The 13341-nt window shown below is 41.2% G+C and overlaps 1 protein-coding gene across 4 annotated transcripts in view; it reads right to left on the minus strand.

The window, feature by feature from the left end:
* The window catches only part of CHST8 (carbohydrate sulfotransferase 8), a 180798-nt gene that overhangs the window by 136675 nt on the left and 30782 nt on the right, over positions 1 to 13341 (minus strand). For all 4 annotated transcript variants that reach the window (XM_085589438.1, XM_021536688.4, XM_021536685.4 and 1 more), the window contains exon 2: positions 2242 to 2466. In XM_085589438.1, coding sequence (XP_085445564.1) covers positions 2242 to 2350 — 109 coding nt within the window. In that variant the 5' untranslated portion in view covers positions 2351 to 2466. The remainder of the gene's footprint in view (positions 1 to 2241; positions 2467 to 13341) is intronic.

Genomic DNA, 13341 nt, shown 5'->3' on the forward strand with positions numbered 1-13341 from the left:
CAAAGGCTCCTATGCTGCTTTTTGGTGGAAAATGATTGTTACCACTTCTCTCCAGCCCTGCTGATTCCAGCATCTGGCAAATGTGTTTTACTACACAGGAAATACAAAAGCAAAGGCTAATCCAGTAAAGCTTTTCCATGCAGAATCTGTTGTCCTAAGTAGCTTAATGATACGTGCACTTGTTCAATTCTCTCGAGAGAGCAATCAGGCAAGCAAATTATAGCAATATCCCATCTCCATTAGAACAAGGCCCTTTATGGAGAAACATTCTGAGCACAGCCAGGGAAGGATCCTTCTCAGCACGCCAAAAATATCGTCTGTGATTGACAGAGTTTCACAGGAGACTGTCTAGGAAGGAAATATGCCAGCCTGTATTTTGAAATTAAATTAATGGATATTTTTTCCTATGTTCTTTAGGTCACCTAATATGTTTTAGTGATAACTGGTATCATTTTCAAAAGCAGTGGAAATGAGAAGTTTCTCAGTCCACTGGGAGTTGAAAGCACTTAACACACATGAAAATCAGCCAAACAGAAATAAAAGTAATTGTATTGAGCACCATTTACTCAAGGGTACAGTCTGGTTCCTATTAACATAAATAGTAATTGAATGTGAGAACTGAGGAATTGATTACACACCTTTGGCAGTAACAGCATCGTTGGCATGTTTGTGTTTTAGGTGTCAGAGCAATCGAGCACATTACAGAGTGAGTTTCCTTGCCAGGGGGAGGAGCTCTGTTCAAACTTGCTTTTATTTAAATATGCTTAGGTGTTCTCCAGTTACACTGCTCTCAAAAATCACTTCCCAGTGTACTACAATCAGCAGTCAGCATTCAAGAGGTTTATGGCAGAGAACAGGTCAAGGTGAGGGACAGTGAAAAAAATAGAAAAGAAATTGCACTGGTTTTGAGACCACACCAGGACATCTCTTTCAGGAGCAAAGAATTAACTTTTCAATGTCAAGTTACACATTCTTAGAGGCCTTAGAGTACTGACTGTATTTGCTGTCCATACATCTTTCCCCCATGCCTAAACTACTGTCCAGTTTCAGTCAAATATAGCCAGTACCCCTGTTTTTAATCTATAAACTCTTTTGCATCTAAGCATACAAAAATAAATTGCAAAAGCACTGAAGGAACCAGTTAATTCCCTGCTTTGCACTACACTAAAGATTCATTACTTCTATAGTTTCAGATGAGTGGCTGCTTTCAAAATTGGTGTGTGTGCATTTGGACTAAATAAACAACATATTAAAGTAGATTGTTTAGTGACATGGAAACAAGCACTTAACAAACCTAGACACAGAAATTAGCAATTAATGTAATTATTTAAGAGTTCCCTGTGTTACAGTTCAGCTTATTTAAAAATGTTAGCAATGATTTTAAATAGACACAGTTGTGTTCGCTGTACAGGGAAGATGTCAAATGAATAAACATTTTATGAAGCATTTGTTTAGTCAAGGGACAATTTCAGTGCAAATAAGAGCAAACACAGGGACCAAACCCCAGAACACAGTGGCATTATCCTGGATGGGAGTAACTGCACTGGCATTTGTCTAGGCTCTAAAGCAGCCTTCATTACAGCCACAGTCAAAGAGAACTGATCTTTGGTCCTTTCATACTTTCATGCCTGCCTTTTAAAGAAAACTACCATTTCAGCCCACAATTTCCTAGTTCTCCCAGCTCTGTGGCCTTTGTGACTCTTCACAGTTTCAAGTTAGTAGTGCAGGAAGATGACATGAATATGAATAATCGTTATGAAAGGTTTAATTGAAGTTAAGCAGATTAAGTGAATGCATCCTAAAGTATTTAAAGTTTCTGATGTGACTCATTCATACATCTCTTATTTTACATCTCATGACACACTGAATACCATATGCAAGTAAATTCAGAGGTGTGCATTTCAGGGAGCAGAACTTCTGATGAAATCTCTCATTTTCACATCTAGAGTGATATAGTTGGTAGTAAAAGTTGGTCTCCACTTTAGCAGAAACTTCACTCAGGTGGACCCTATGCACATTGGAAAGGTCCTTGTATAATCAATTAATTGGTTCTTGGAACAGGTTTTTTTTTTTTTTTGTTGTTGTTTTTTTAAATAAATTGATAATTACTTTCAAGGTAGCCTTCATTAAGAATGGCACACCTTTTTTGAGGTGTGAAATATGCAAAATACATTGAGAATATAAGTACAAAATATTGACCATGAAAGGGCAGGTGATTCAAATAGAAACAGGAATGCTAACCTGGTGTCTGCTGATGAACTATTTCTTCTGGATCCTGTAGGTGAATGAAGACAACGAGCCCAACTGCTCCAAACAGCAAGATGAAGGAGAACATACATGTCAGCCTCATAATTACTGTTCTCAGATCAATCCAATTCTGACCCAGGAAAAGAGCTGCATGTGATCTCCAGGGCACTCTTCACTCATAGTCTTCGTCCTCTCATCTGGAATTCTGGTGTAATATGTCTACAAAAAGTAAAAAATCAAATCCCTAAAACTTAGCATAGAGGGCATTTATTTTCCCAATGCAAATTAGTAGACTTAAGTTCTCATTTAGACCAAATAACTGATTTTTCTAGGATTATTTTGTACAGTTAATTGCAATCATACAGTACATTTCTGTCCCATCATTTTGTCTTTAAATTTATGTCCCTTTTTTAACATGTAGAAAATATGATGTAGTATATAGTTAAAAATTCCATTTTGGGAAAAAATGTTATGCCATGACTTCAATTTTCAGAGAAATCCCTCTCAATAGTTTGCTTAGAATGTGTCACTTTTTATTTTTATTTGTCACTGATTAAACAACATGAAAACCATAAAGGAACAGAATGCTGCAGAGCCGCCCTGGTCCCGCATGGGCTGTTGTGTGTTCTCCTAAACCCTCCCTGAGCACAGCCCCGAGGCTTTAAGCCCAAGAAAAGTCCTGCTGGAACCAGCATCTGTCCTCCTATGATACTAAGGAGTGAAAAAGTGAAGGAATGGGAACCAGGGAGGAAAACTATCACCAAGGCCACATGTCTTTATTTATTAATTAAAGTGAGTACTTCTGCCACAGAGCTGTGCCAATCCTGCATTTTTCAGCAACACAAGGAAAGGTGCATTAGAGCACAGGCAGTGGAACTGGTTCCCAAAATGTAACTGGATTTCTCAGTAGCAAATTATTGAACACAAGGGCTCAGCTGGAGGTCAGCAACAGGCTGCAGGGGTAGCAATCATTGTGCTTTTCCCATATTTTTACTGCAAATGTGGCCTGCTCTAAAGGAAAGTTTTTGAAGCTGGTCTTTGTTTACAAAAGGGATTTTAAATACAGAAGGACTGTGTAACATCTGTTTGCAGGAAGGATGGGGCGTGGAGAGGTGATGATTCGAAGTAGTTATGTCAGGAAAAGTCTTTTAAAGATTTGTTCTTAATGTGCCTGGAATATTTGGTGTTGTGGCAACCTGTATGCTTTTTGTGGTTTCCTTAACAAGCTTTTAATTTTCTGTAGTGTACTGGCATTCTAAATTTCTATAATGCATCAAAGAAGAACATGAGGTGTGAAAGATGAAGTGATTCTGTAATTCTGACTGATAAGATTATTAACATTACTTAGTGGCAACTATATTTATTCAGTGTGTAAAGCAGTCAGAGGTCCAGACCAGGAACACTGAAGGACGCTTGTATCTTAAATGAATGCAGAGCACTACATTCCCTCTATGCATAAGCAAATTCAGCTTTATTCTCTGTTCAAATTAAGGCAGTCAGTAATTGTGTATTCTTTTCTTCACCCTAAGCTTTTCTTATACCTTTAAAACTAAAATAAAACATCGCTAAGTTTTTCTGCACTAGCAAAGCCAGGTTGTTAGAAGCCCTTGTGCAGGTCCATCTGTGCTTTTTGTGAATCTAGTATGGATGGACATTTGCATTTACTGTATATATTTACCTTTAAATGCCAAATGCTCTAAAGCACCAGGGGAGTCAGATTAGCCTTCAAGTAACTGTGCTCCACTTCCAACCACTGCTGTTATGAGCAAACAGGAACACATCCCACCCTCTCTCTGGTCACTGCAGTATTTGTTTGGCTGCTTAGGCAGGGGTTCGGATGAATGGGCACTTCCAGCCAAATCCAATGGTAGCAAGACCAGAACATCACCAAACTCACACCATCATTTGGTAAATCTGTCCAGTCAGAGCTTTCTAAGAATTGAATTTTGTTTCCTAACATAGAGGATTTCCTTTTTGTCACCTGTTTATGCTCTCTGCATGTCCATGGGGAGGAGGAAGCTACACCAGGCACAAGGCAGGTGCCTTGCCCGAGGTTTTCCAGCAGGGCCACGATGCTGCAGAGAGCTGGAGGGGTCCCAGCCTGGCAGCCCTGGTGCTGCCCCTTCCTGGGGGAATGCCCCCAGCTGGAGGGACACAGAGCTGGTGAGAAATGCAGAATCATCACCTGAGAGGGAGTGGCTGAAAAACACCCAGCCCCCAATAACAAGGGGTTTATATTTGCTTAGTGTTGAATTCTAAGGTCTTTTTTAAAATGAATTATACCCTGGATTTGATTTGTTGGAATGTTTTTGTTTGAAGTAGAGGCATCATCAATAAATAAGTTCCCTAGCCAGGTTTTAATTAGTGCAGGAAATGCTACAATAGCAGTTTTTAACAGTTAGAATGTTTGCATTATTCCACATCCTATAGAATAACTGTGTCCAGGAATACAAAATCTTTTAAGTTAGACATTACAGCCTGTTCAAGACACCTCAAGATGCAACAGTAACAAATGTAGGTGAAAGCATAAATTTGAAAGAATAAAAGGCTACATGTAATTGCATAACTAAAGAAAAATCTCCTGCTTGTTGCCTGTAGCCATTGCATGTTTCTGCAAGCACAGGAGTCCGAGAAAAAAAAAGAGAGATCCTCTTTCCTCTCAACAAAATGACTACCTCTCAACAACACACAAACATCAGAGATCTTTAAATTATGGGTCTAAGCTTTCCTCTCCCTATTCTCCTGTAATTATTTTTCCAATCAGTTGACTTTAATTAACATGTCCTCTGTGAGCAAAGCTGGTGAATGGCCATGGCTGGTTTATAGATGCTGAGCATGTGCTTCCCGAGCCCTCCCAGGCTGGTCCTTGAGTTACGGGAGCAGAGGAGCTCTGAAAGCAGTTAGCCCTGACTGATAAATGTGAACAAAGTATCCTCATTAAGGAAACATTTGAAAATACCCTTTACACTCCAATCACATCATTTTAAAGATGGATGAGGGAAGAAGCCTACAAAAAACCTAAGTGTAGCTTGACCTAACAGTTTCATCAGGCATGTGATGGATGTTTCATGGTGGAGCTCTGGATTGACCCACCCAGTGTCCCAGCACCTGGGGGGCAGGATTTGGATGAACCTATACCTTTCAACTTGCAATTTGCAGACACATATTTTAACTGTGCTCCTCACAATGGGCAAAAACGTATTTTTATAATTCTTAGCATTACCCAGAGTGCAAGCAGATAAGGTTGCAAGCAGCTCCATTTTGAGCTGCCCTGAACCTATTAAACAGATGGAAAAAGATTCATTAGAATGTGCAATAATGAATTGAAACATCTAACTTCTAATTTATTCTTCCTTATTACATTCCTATGATGGATAAGACTCCTAGGTACCAATATCTGTTTTCCTAAGCTTTCCCATTACCATGCTATGTGACTGCCCTGCACTTGAAAGCAGCACAAGTAGGAGTGTGCACGGATAGTAATTAGCACTCAGCACTTCCCAATTCAAAGACATTTATCAATCACCACAGTACTCCTACGAATTGTGAGGTGAGGAAGTATCAGCATCAGGTTGGAGAATGGGTGTTGGAACATTAATGCAAGACTGGTAAGGAAAAAGATGTACAGTTTTAGGTTAAACATATTCCAAATAAGTTTGTGGAAAATACTTGCACATTATAGTAAAATTTCCTGGCAGCAAATCTTTTCTTCACAAACACAGAAGCAGAACTAATTTCTCCCTGCTCCCAAGCAGTATGGAAAGACCCTGCAAAGATTTATTTAAATCTTCTAACAAAAGTGGCTCTGAAAATAGTTCTAAGTAAGTCTGTTTTTGGCAATCTCTGCCTGGAGGCCTAGTCACCAAACACTTTCACTGTGAGCAGTTTGCTGTTACAATATGGGATCAGTCCAAGGAAGAAAACACCTCTGCTCTTTGATCCCTAGTCTGAGGTGGGTCAGACAGGCTGCACTTGGGTGGTGTCTGACAGCTCATGGCTATTTGTCCATCCATGAGTGGTGCAGACATGATATTCTATCCTTTGTCTGTGCTAACAGGCCAGGATGAAGAACAGCATTGACAAGATACAATCTAAGGGCACGGTGTAATCCTTAGGTAGAAACTCAGGAGTCAGCCTTTGGCCCATCCAGAACTGGATCTTTCCCTAACTACACTGATGCATCAAAGGAAAGTAAAATAAAACCTTGCAGAGCAAAATGGCAGGATAAGCTGTCCCTTTTTCCCCAGGAAAAGGCTTGTTATCTTCAGCTGAGGTCAGTATGAGTGTAGCACATCTAAGACTGTCTTAGAAAAACATGGTATCGGGGTATGCAGCTTTCACAGCACTGCCAACAGCTGCTTGCTAAGAGCTTGGCCCTTTGCAGAGAGCAGCAGGGACAGAGGGTCCAAGGCTGCCACAGCCCCTCCTTTCTCTCTCTGGCTGCTCACCTGCAGCCACCCTGCAGACCCCAACCTGCCTGGCCCTCTTTGTAATTGGTGCTGCTGTGCTGTCACTCCACTGCAGAGCTGGTGTCCAGCCCAGATAAATCAGCCTGAAGATGAAAGGCACTGTGCCAAGATGAGAGCAAAAGAGGGTTTTTTCCTCTCTGGAACCAGGGGAAGGGAAGCTTCAAGGTGTGCCAGACACTCTAAAAGTGCAGGGCACCTTTGTACTTTCTCTTCCTGAGGCTTCACTGCAAGGTGCCAAGGCAGTTGCCAGTGAATCAAGGAACACAGACTAATGCCAGCATCAGCATTGTATATTGCTGTAATATACATCAGCAAGTCAACAAAACACCCAAATTCTTTGCAAATCACTAAATCACTTATAGCTAAATTGGACAATCACAAACCACCTGTAAATGAATGTAAGTTCACACATACATGGCAGACTTCATTTCTCATGCTGTGTGAGGTTTAGCTGCTCTTCCTGCAGCTGGGAGCAGGCTGGTGCCTCAGAGCAGAGCTGTTTATTCAAAGGAGGCAGCAGGATGCAAGTGTCTTTTAGAATCAGAGATTCAGGAATCAGCACCTTGTGTGCTGGTGGATGACCAGTGCTGAGCAGCAGAGATCAGCTTGGATGCTCCAGTGGCTCTGTGAATTTGTGCCATTCCTGGGAGGCAAACTGGGGCATCCCTCTGGTGCTGGGGAACTCTGCAAGGTGCCACTGCCCAGGTTCTGTGTACAGAGAGACGTGGCAGTGCACGGGCACAGCCTCAGAGGTGTCTTACCCTTGATGGCCTGTCCCCAGCCAAAGCACCCACTGGTGGGATTGCCAGTTCAGAGAGAGATACTTTTGAACGCAGAAATGGTTTGCTAGTCAATATTTGCCTGACAGCAATAAAAACTACATGTTAAATCTCAGCACTCCTATAGTTAATCTGGAGAAATTTAACTGGCAGCTGGGAAATGTGAGGGGCTTTTTCTTCTATTGGGTTTTGTTTTGGGTGTTCTGAATAGGCATCATAATGAAGCACTTCCTTTCTGCATTATTAAGATAATTTTACTTGTGTAATATAGTTAGAGACTGGGGCAATTATACTGGGCAAATAGATTAATTACAAAAAAGGGAATATTATTACTACAAGAATATAGGAAAAAATTTACTATTATTGATGAAGTGATCTCTTCAAGACCCATTAGCTGCTTCTAGGAGGTGTGTGAACACAGTTACTTCTCACTCTGCAGCTGAGCCAAGCATATGTTTCCTTGCTTCAAAGCACTTGCAGAGACAACAAGGCCTTCAAAGACAGGGCACTGAGTTTTCCCATCATTCAAGTGTCCAGTCTGTTTTACCCCTGACTCCTAGATCAGGCTTATCGTAACATTTATAGTAGTAAAGTTTGGATTTGTAAACTTTATTCATATTCACCAGCAAATTGAACTTTTTATAGGAGTTTTACAAAAGAAGAGACAGAGATACTAAAAGTCATCTGTCAGCATTTCTTGGAAATAGGAAATGCAAATGACTCATAAGTATTATGCCCCAAATCCTCTAGCTTCTTTAGCATAGAAAGAAGTAGGAAACTACTAATCCTGTGGCTGCTTCCATTCATTAAATGTTCATCTTTGGGTACTGTATTTTCTATCACTGCATTCAGACTCATGTATCAATAGAACAAAAACTTTGATTTTCCCCTGAGATTTGGGAAGACAGATTTGTTTCCAGGTGGTATTTCAAATCAAAACATTTTGTCTGGCTTTTATCAACTTCATATATAATCATGTTCTTCTTTATGTAATAATAGAAATGACACATTTTGGAGAAAGGTGAAATACTAACTTTAAAGTTGAAACTGTTCAAAATATCCTGTTCCTGAAACATCCCCAAAACCCTCTTCTGAAAAGATCAGGATTCAAATTTTCCCTTCCTGTGGGGAAAGAAATTAAAGTGACTTTGATGAAATCAACAGAGAAGTTGAGAGTTTCTCCAGCTCTGAAATCCTTTTTAATCAGGAATTAAATACTTGAGTGGACAGGGTGCCTCAGCCTGCTGTCCTCTGATGAAGCCTCTCCCAGGTGGCTCCAGTGGGTATCTCCTGAGCACTGCCAGATGCACAGAGCAGTTCAGCAGCTGGAATTCAGGAAGGGAATGCACACGTGCCTTGTGTGACTTTGTGCAGTGCTACTTTACACTCTGCATTTTCCCAATCCTGCAGAGGCAGGAACTGGCACTCGGGTGAATTGGCCCTACTGAGCTCGGGGCCAGCCTGAGGAGCTGACAGCTCTTCCCCTGCTGCCTAAGCAGCCTCTCCTGCATCCCAGTGATCCTAGATGCACATGCTGAGCTGACTGCCTCTGCTGCCTGCCACCAGTGCACACCAGCAGTGTGGCAGCAAATTAGGCAGAACTTATAGCCTGTTAACAGCTCTATTCTCCAGTCACTGGTGTCATTACACATCTTGACTTTCAGCATCTCTTCCAATTATGCAAAATGGGGAACTCTGGACAGGATAAGATTCCTGAAAACTACAGGAGCCTCTTTTGCTCACCTATACATCAATCCATTTACCCAAAAGAGTGTGGAAAGGAAGGTAAGAGGCTTTCTCTTACTCTGGTGGAAATTTGTTTTGTCAGGTATTAGTGGGTCCAGTTCTACTCTCCCACATACACCAGTGTTGTTCTTTGGACCCACACAGTGCTAGAAGGGATATTTAAGCCATATAATGTGCGAAAGCCTGAATTTCAGCATAATTGCAGAAAGCTGTGGTATTATTTCATGTGGCTGAAGTCAAGAGTGGTAATGTATGACCCCTTTTTCCCATTCCAAAAGCCCTGGCAAATCTGCTAAAGCTGCTCCTCTCACTTCCATCACATGTTGCAATAGGAAGCGGGCACTTCTGGTTTCCACATTCATCTACAATTTAAGAGCAAAAGGGACAGCACTCAGTAAACAACCAAAATAATCCTTTCAAAGTCAAGAAGATTTCTTTCCTATCTTTCTGGGTGCAAATTGTAGCAGGCGTGTTACTAATCTCTTCAGTACTGCAGCAGGGCCAGCAAGTCAACACACACCTCTCCAAGATCCTCGAGGGCTTATAACTCTATCCCTAAACTAAAACGTAATCTCAAAAGCAGTTTCGCCCTGAAATGAGAAAAGTTTTTTACTGTGTTTTAAATTACCATCTCACAGGAACTGCACAGTGACAGTGTAAACAGTCAATGTCAATAATGAACTTGTTCCGATTTTTTCCACACTGGAGGGGAATGCACACAACTTGCACAGCAGCCCAACCTTTCCAGGCACTGCCTGGCAGCAGGATTTATAGGCATGTTATCCACATCCAATACTACATATAGAAATATGCTGTGTGGAGAACGCTGAACTCTTGTAAAATGCAGCAGAAAAGTTCTAGTTATTTAGCTGCCCAGTTGGTTCTCACTACAGCCCAGTTTGAAATGCTTCCCTTCCCTCCACTTGCCTCAATCTCTCTTCTATATAAAGTAACTCTCACACTTTCAAAGGATTTTTTTTTTTATTATTGCATTGTCATATAACAGTTATATATATGATATTATGCTCTTCTTCTGTTGTCTTGCTTCGTTTGTCTATTCCATAGGTTTCCTGGGTATTTTAATGAAAATGCCTTCTTTCAGAAGTGCAATGCACCTGGAATAAGCTGGATTTCCAGGGGTACCAAACAATTGATTACCCCAGACATCCTTCCTCCTTTATATCAGTATGAAGCAAATGTAAATTTGAATTTTTCCTTTATAAATTAATTTTTCTTTGCAGTTTTAAGTGTGTTATGATAAGAAGGAAAAGATGACAAAATTTAAAGATTCTATGAGCAGCTGATATATATGTATAGATGTCTATGTGTGTATAAAAAGTTAGTATGTTCCTTTCCACTGGGTAAGTTTTATACACATGACACACCTCTTGATATCATGAGAATTTAAATAATTTTTATAGCAATAATTATGAGTGGTTTTATATATATATATGTGTGAGGCCCTCTTCTTCAACATTAGGGCTTAACTGTGCCATATATAATACAGTTCATGCAATACAGTGCAGGGGTTTATGATTCCTCTACAGTATTTCCTTTTCCTAAAGGACAAAAGTATCTGAAGTGGAGAAAATGTGTCTGGGAGTCATAAGCAAACAAAAAAAAAAAACCCAAAAAAGCCAAAAAACCAACCAACAAAAAAAAAAAAAAAAAAAAAAAAAAAAAAAAGGGAAAACTGAAATGGTCCCTGTAACCTAGAAATTAAAACCCTTTGTCACCAGTGAGGGTGGTTTTAATTGTGGAAACAAAATACACCAAAATTTCTGCAAAAGCAGAAGGAAAACAAGCTCCTGACTCACACTGTGTGGGTTTGTGGTGATGTTCTTCTACAAGAAGAACAAAATAGACCTCCTAACCTTGAAATGGCACATTTTGCTGTGGCTGTGGAGAGGGTTTCTTTATTGACTCTAGCACCTTCTGTAATGGTGTACATTTGACTATTCTCAGCTAATACTGACTCTTAATCCTTCTAGTCATGATGAGTAATTTGTTTCTTATTGAAATTTGCTTTCTCCCTAATTAAAGATCTGTTTATTCAAGGTGCTTTTTCACTTAGACTATGCCTGTATGTCAGAGCTGAGATATTTTTTCTTGTTCTTGACTTGGCCAGTTAAAACAAAGCAGTCAGATGAGAAGACATATTCTACAACTAAATATACTTGGGAAACTGGCTTTTTTGTCTTTAAAATGCCTTTTATATTTTGATTCCAAATGAAAATTTTACTCTAGAATAAAGCAAACTCAAAAAAATATTTGCATTTTATTTTGAAGTGCAATTCCTAAACAACAGGAAATGGAATTTTAAATTTTTATTCAGTCATTGTGTTACTGCAGCATATAAAGGGAAGCTGCACTGACTGCTGAATGGGTAGCTGGCTGGGTGTGCAGAGGCACAGCTGTGACATGCCACCATCTACATGGGCTGGCCCACACTGAGCCCTCCTGCTCATATGCCTTGTGGGACCAAGGGAAGATCTGCAAACTGAGAGATCTCCCACGTGTGTATGAGGGAAGAGAAGGTTCTGGAAACTTTTCCATCAGTTTAAGGAGTGAAATGGTTCTGTGTGATGCTGAGTGAGGGCAGGTGCATGTGGAAGCTGGCAGGGCTGCGAGAGGCAGAGCTGTACCATTTGAGGTAGAGAGTGCCAGCTGCACTGCAGTGTGAGGGAATGTTTAGTGGCGTTGTACTGGAGTACTGCTTACACAGGGCAGTGAACATTTGCTCCACCCTTACACCCCTTCATTTCCAAAAGTTTTGCCTTTTGCCAAAGTGGGCTTTGGGGAAGGGGTGGAATCCCACCTGCAAGTCCAGCACGGCCGTGCTCTGAACAACAGGAGGGCACAGCTGCTGACAGAGCCACGGAGGGATGGACACAGCTGTGCTCAGAAATGGGGCTGGCTCCTTAGGAGGTGGCTGCACCACGGGTAAGCCTGGGTGGGTGAGAAAGGAGCTGCAAGGTTGTCCAAAGGTCCTGGTTACGCAGGGGAGCAGACACCAGTTGGATGGTCACCGTACAAGGAACCTGGACTCCTACATGTGATACACTTCCAGTTTGTCTTTTTCTGCAAGCTACTCTGCACCAGAATTTCAGACACTCCACATTTAGAGCAGCCAGAGGAAACGCATCGATATCAGTGCAACGAGTCAGCATTTTAAACAGAATGCAATTTTTGATATTGAGCTGTAATGACAACCCTGAATAGGCATGAAATCTCTTTAAAATCAGTTCCGTAATGCTGGTACAGTGGGAGAATATTACTGTTTGATTTGCTGTTATTCAGTTATTTTTAAGCACATTTTGTGTAATTTGTAATAAGAACAGATAAGGCAAATAGCTGCTAGACATACCTGTGTGCTGTGAATATCAGAGATCATTAAATGTCACCAGCAAACTTCCTGTTGTTCCACTGATGCTCTGTAGGAATGGACATACTCTATTGACTCCACACACTTGACATCAGACTGGGCTTGTAACTCCTCCCCTTCTCAGCTTCTGCTTTCAGTGAGGAGAAGGTAGACACGGCCTAAGAACTCCAGTCCTTTCCTCCCTCTTTTTGCTGTAGTGTGAACAGGTAGAATGGTGCCTGCTCCAGTAAATGGAACAACTGTCAGAGTATTTGTGACACAGAGTACTTCTCCTGGGGAGGGGAAACAGTCCCTGGCATGGCTCTCCCCAGCACCACTGCTCCGGCTGTACTGCTGAGACACCAGCATATTGGAGATTTGGGCCCAGCCACTGCAGCAGGAAATCTAATACAAACCAGGGATCTTTCCCTGCTTGGTGTGGGCAGCCCTGTGCCACACAGGGTTATTCACCCCTTCCCTGTGCCTGTGGGCTGGCACTGATCAAGTTCTGGCTGAGGGCTCAGACAACATCAATTGCAATTGCAAACTGCAAACTCAAATTATATGCATTCGGTACAGAAATCGAGGCATTCACACTCAAAAGAACCTGGAAGGAACTAGATGGAAATCTGGTTGGAACTAGATGATCTTTAAGGTCCCTTCCAACCCATTCTATGATTCTATGGCTGAAGAGCAAAGTAATTATTATTAGTCTACTGTAATCACATTTAATGGC

This window comes from Lonchura striata, chromosome 11 (assembly GCF_050655825.1).
Source record: "Lonchura striata isolate lonStrDom1 chromosome 11, ASM5065582v1, whole genome shotgun sequence".
Lineage (NCBI taxonomy): Eukaryota > Metazoa > Chordata > Aves > Passeriformes > Estrildidae > Lonchura > Lonchura striata.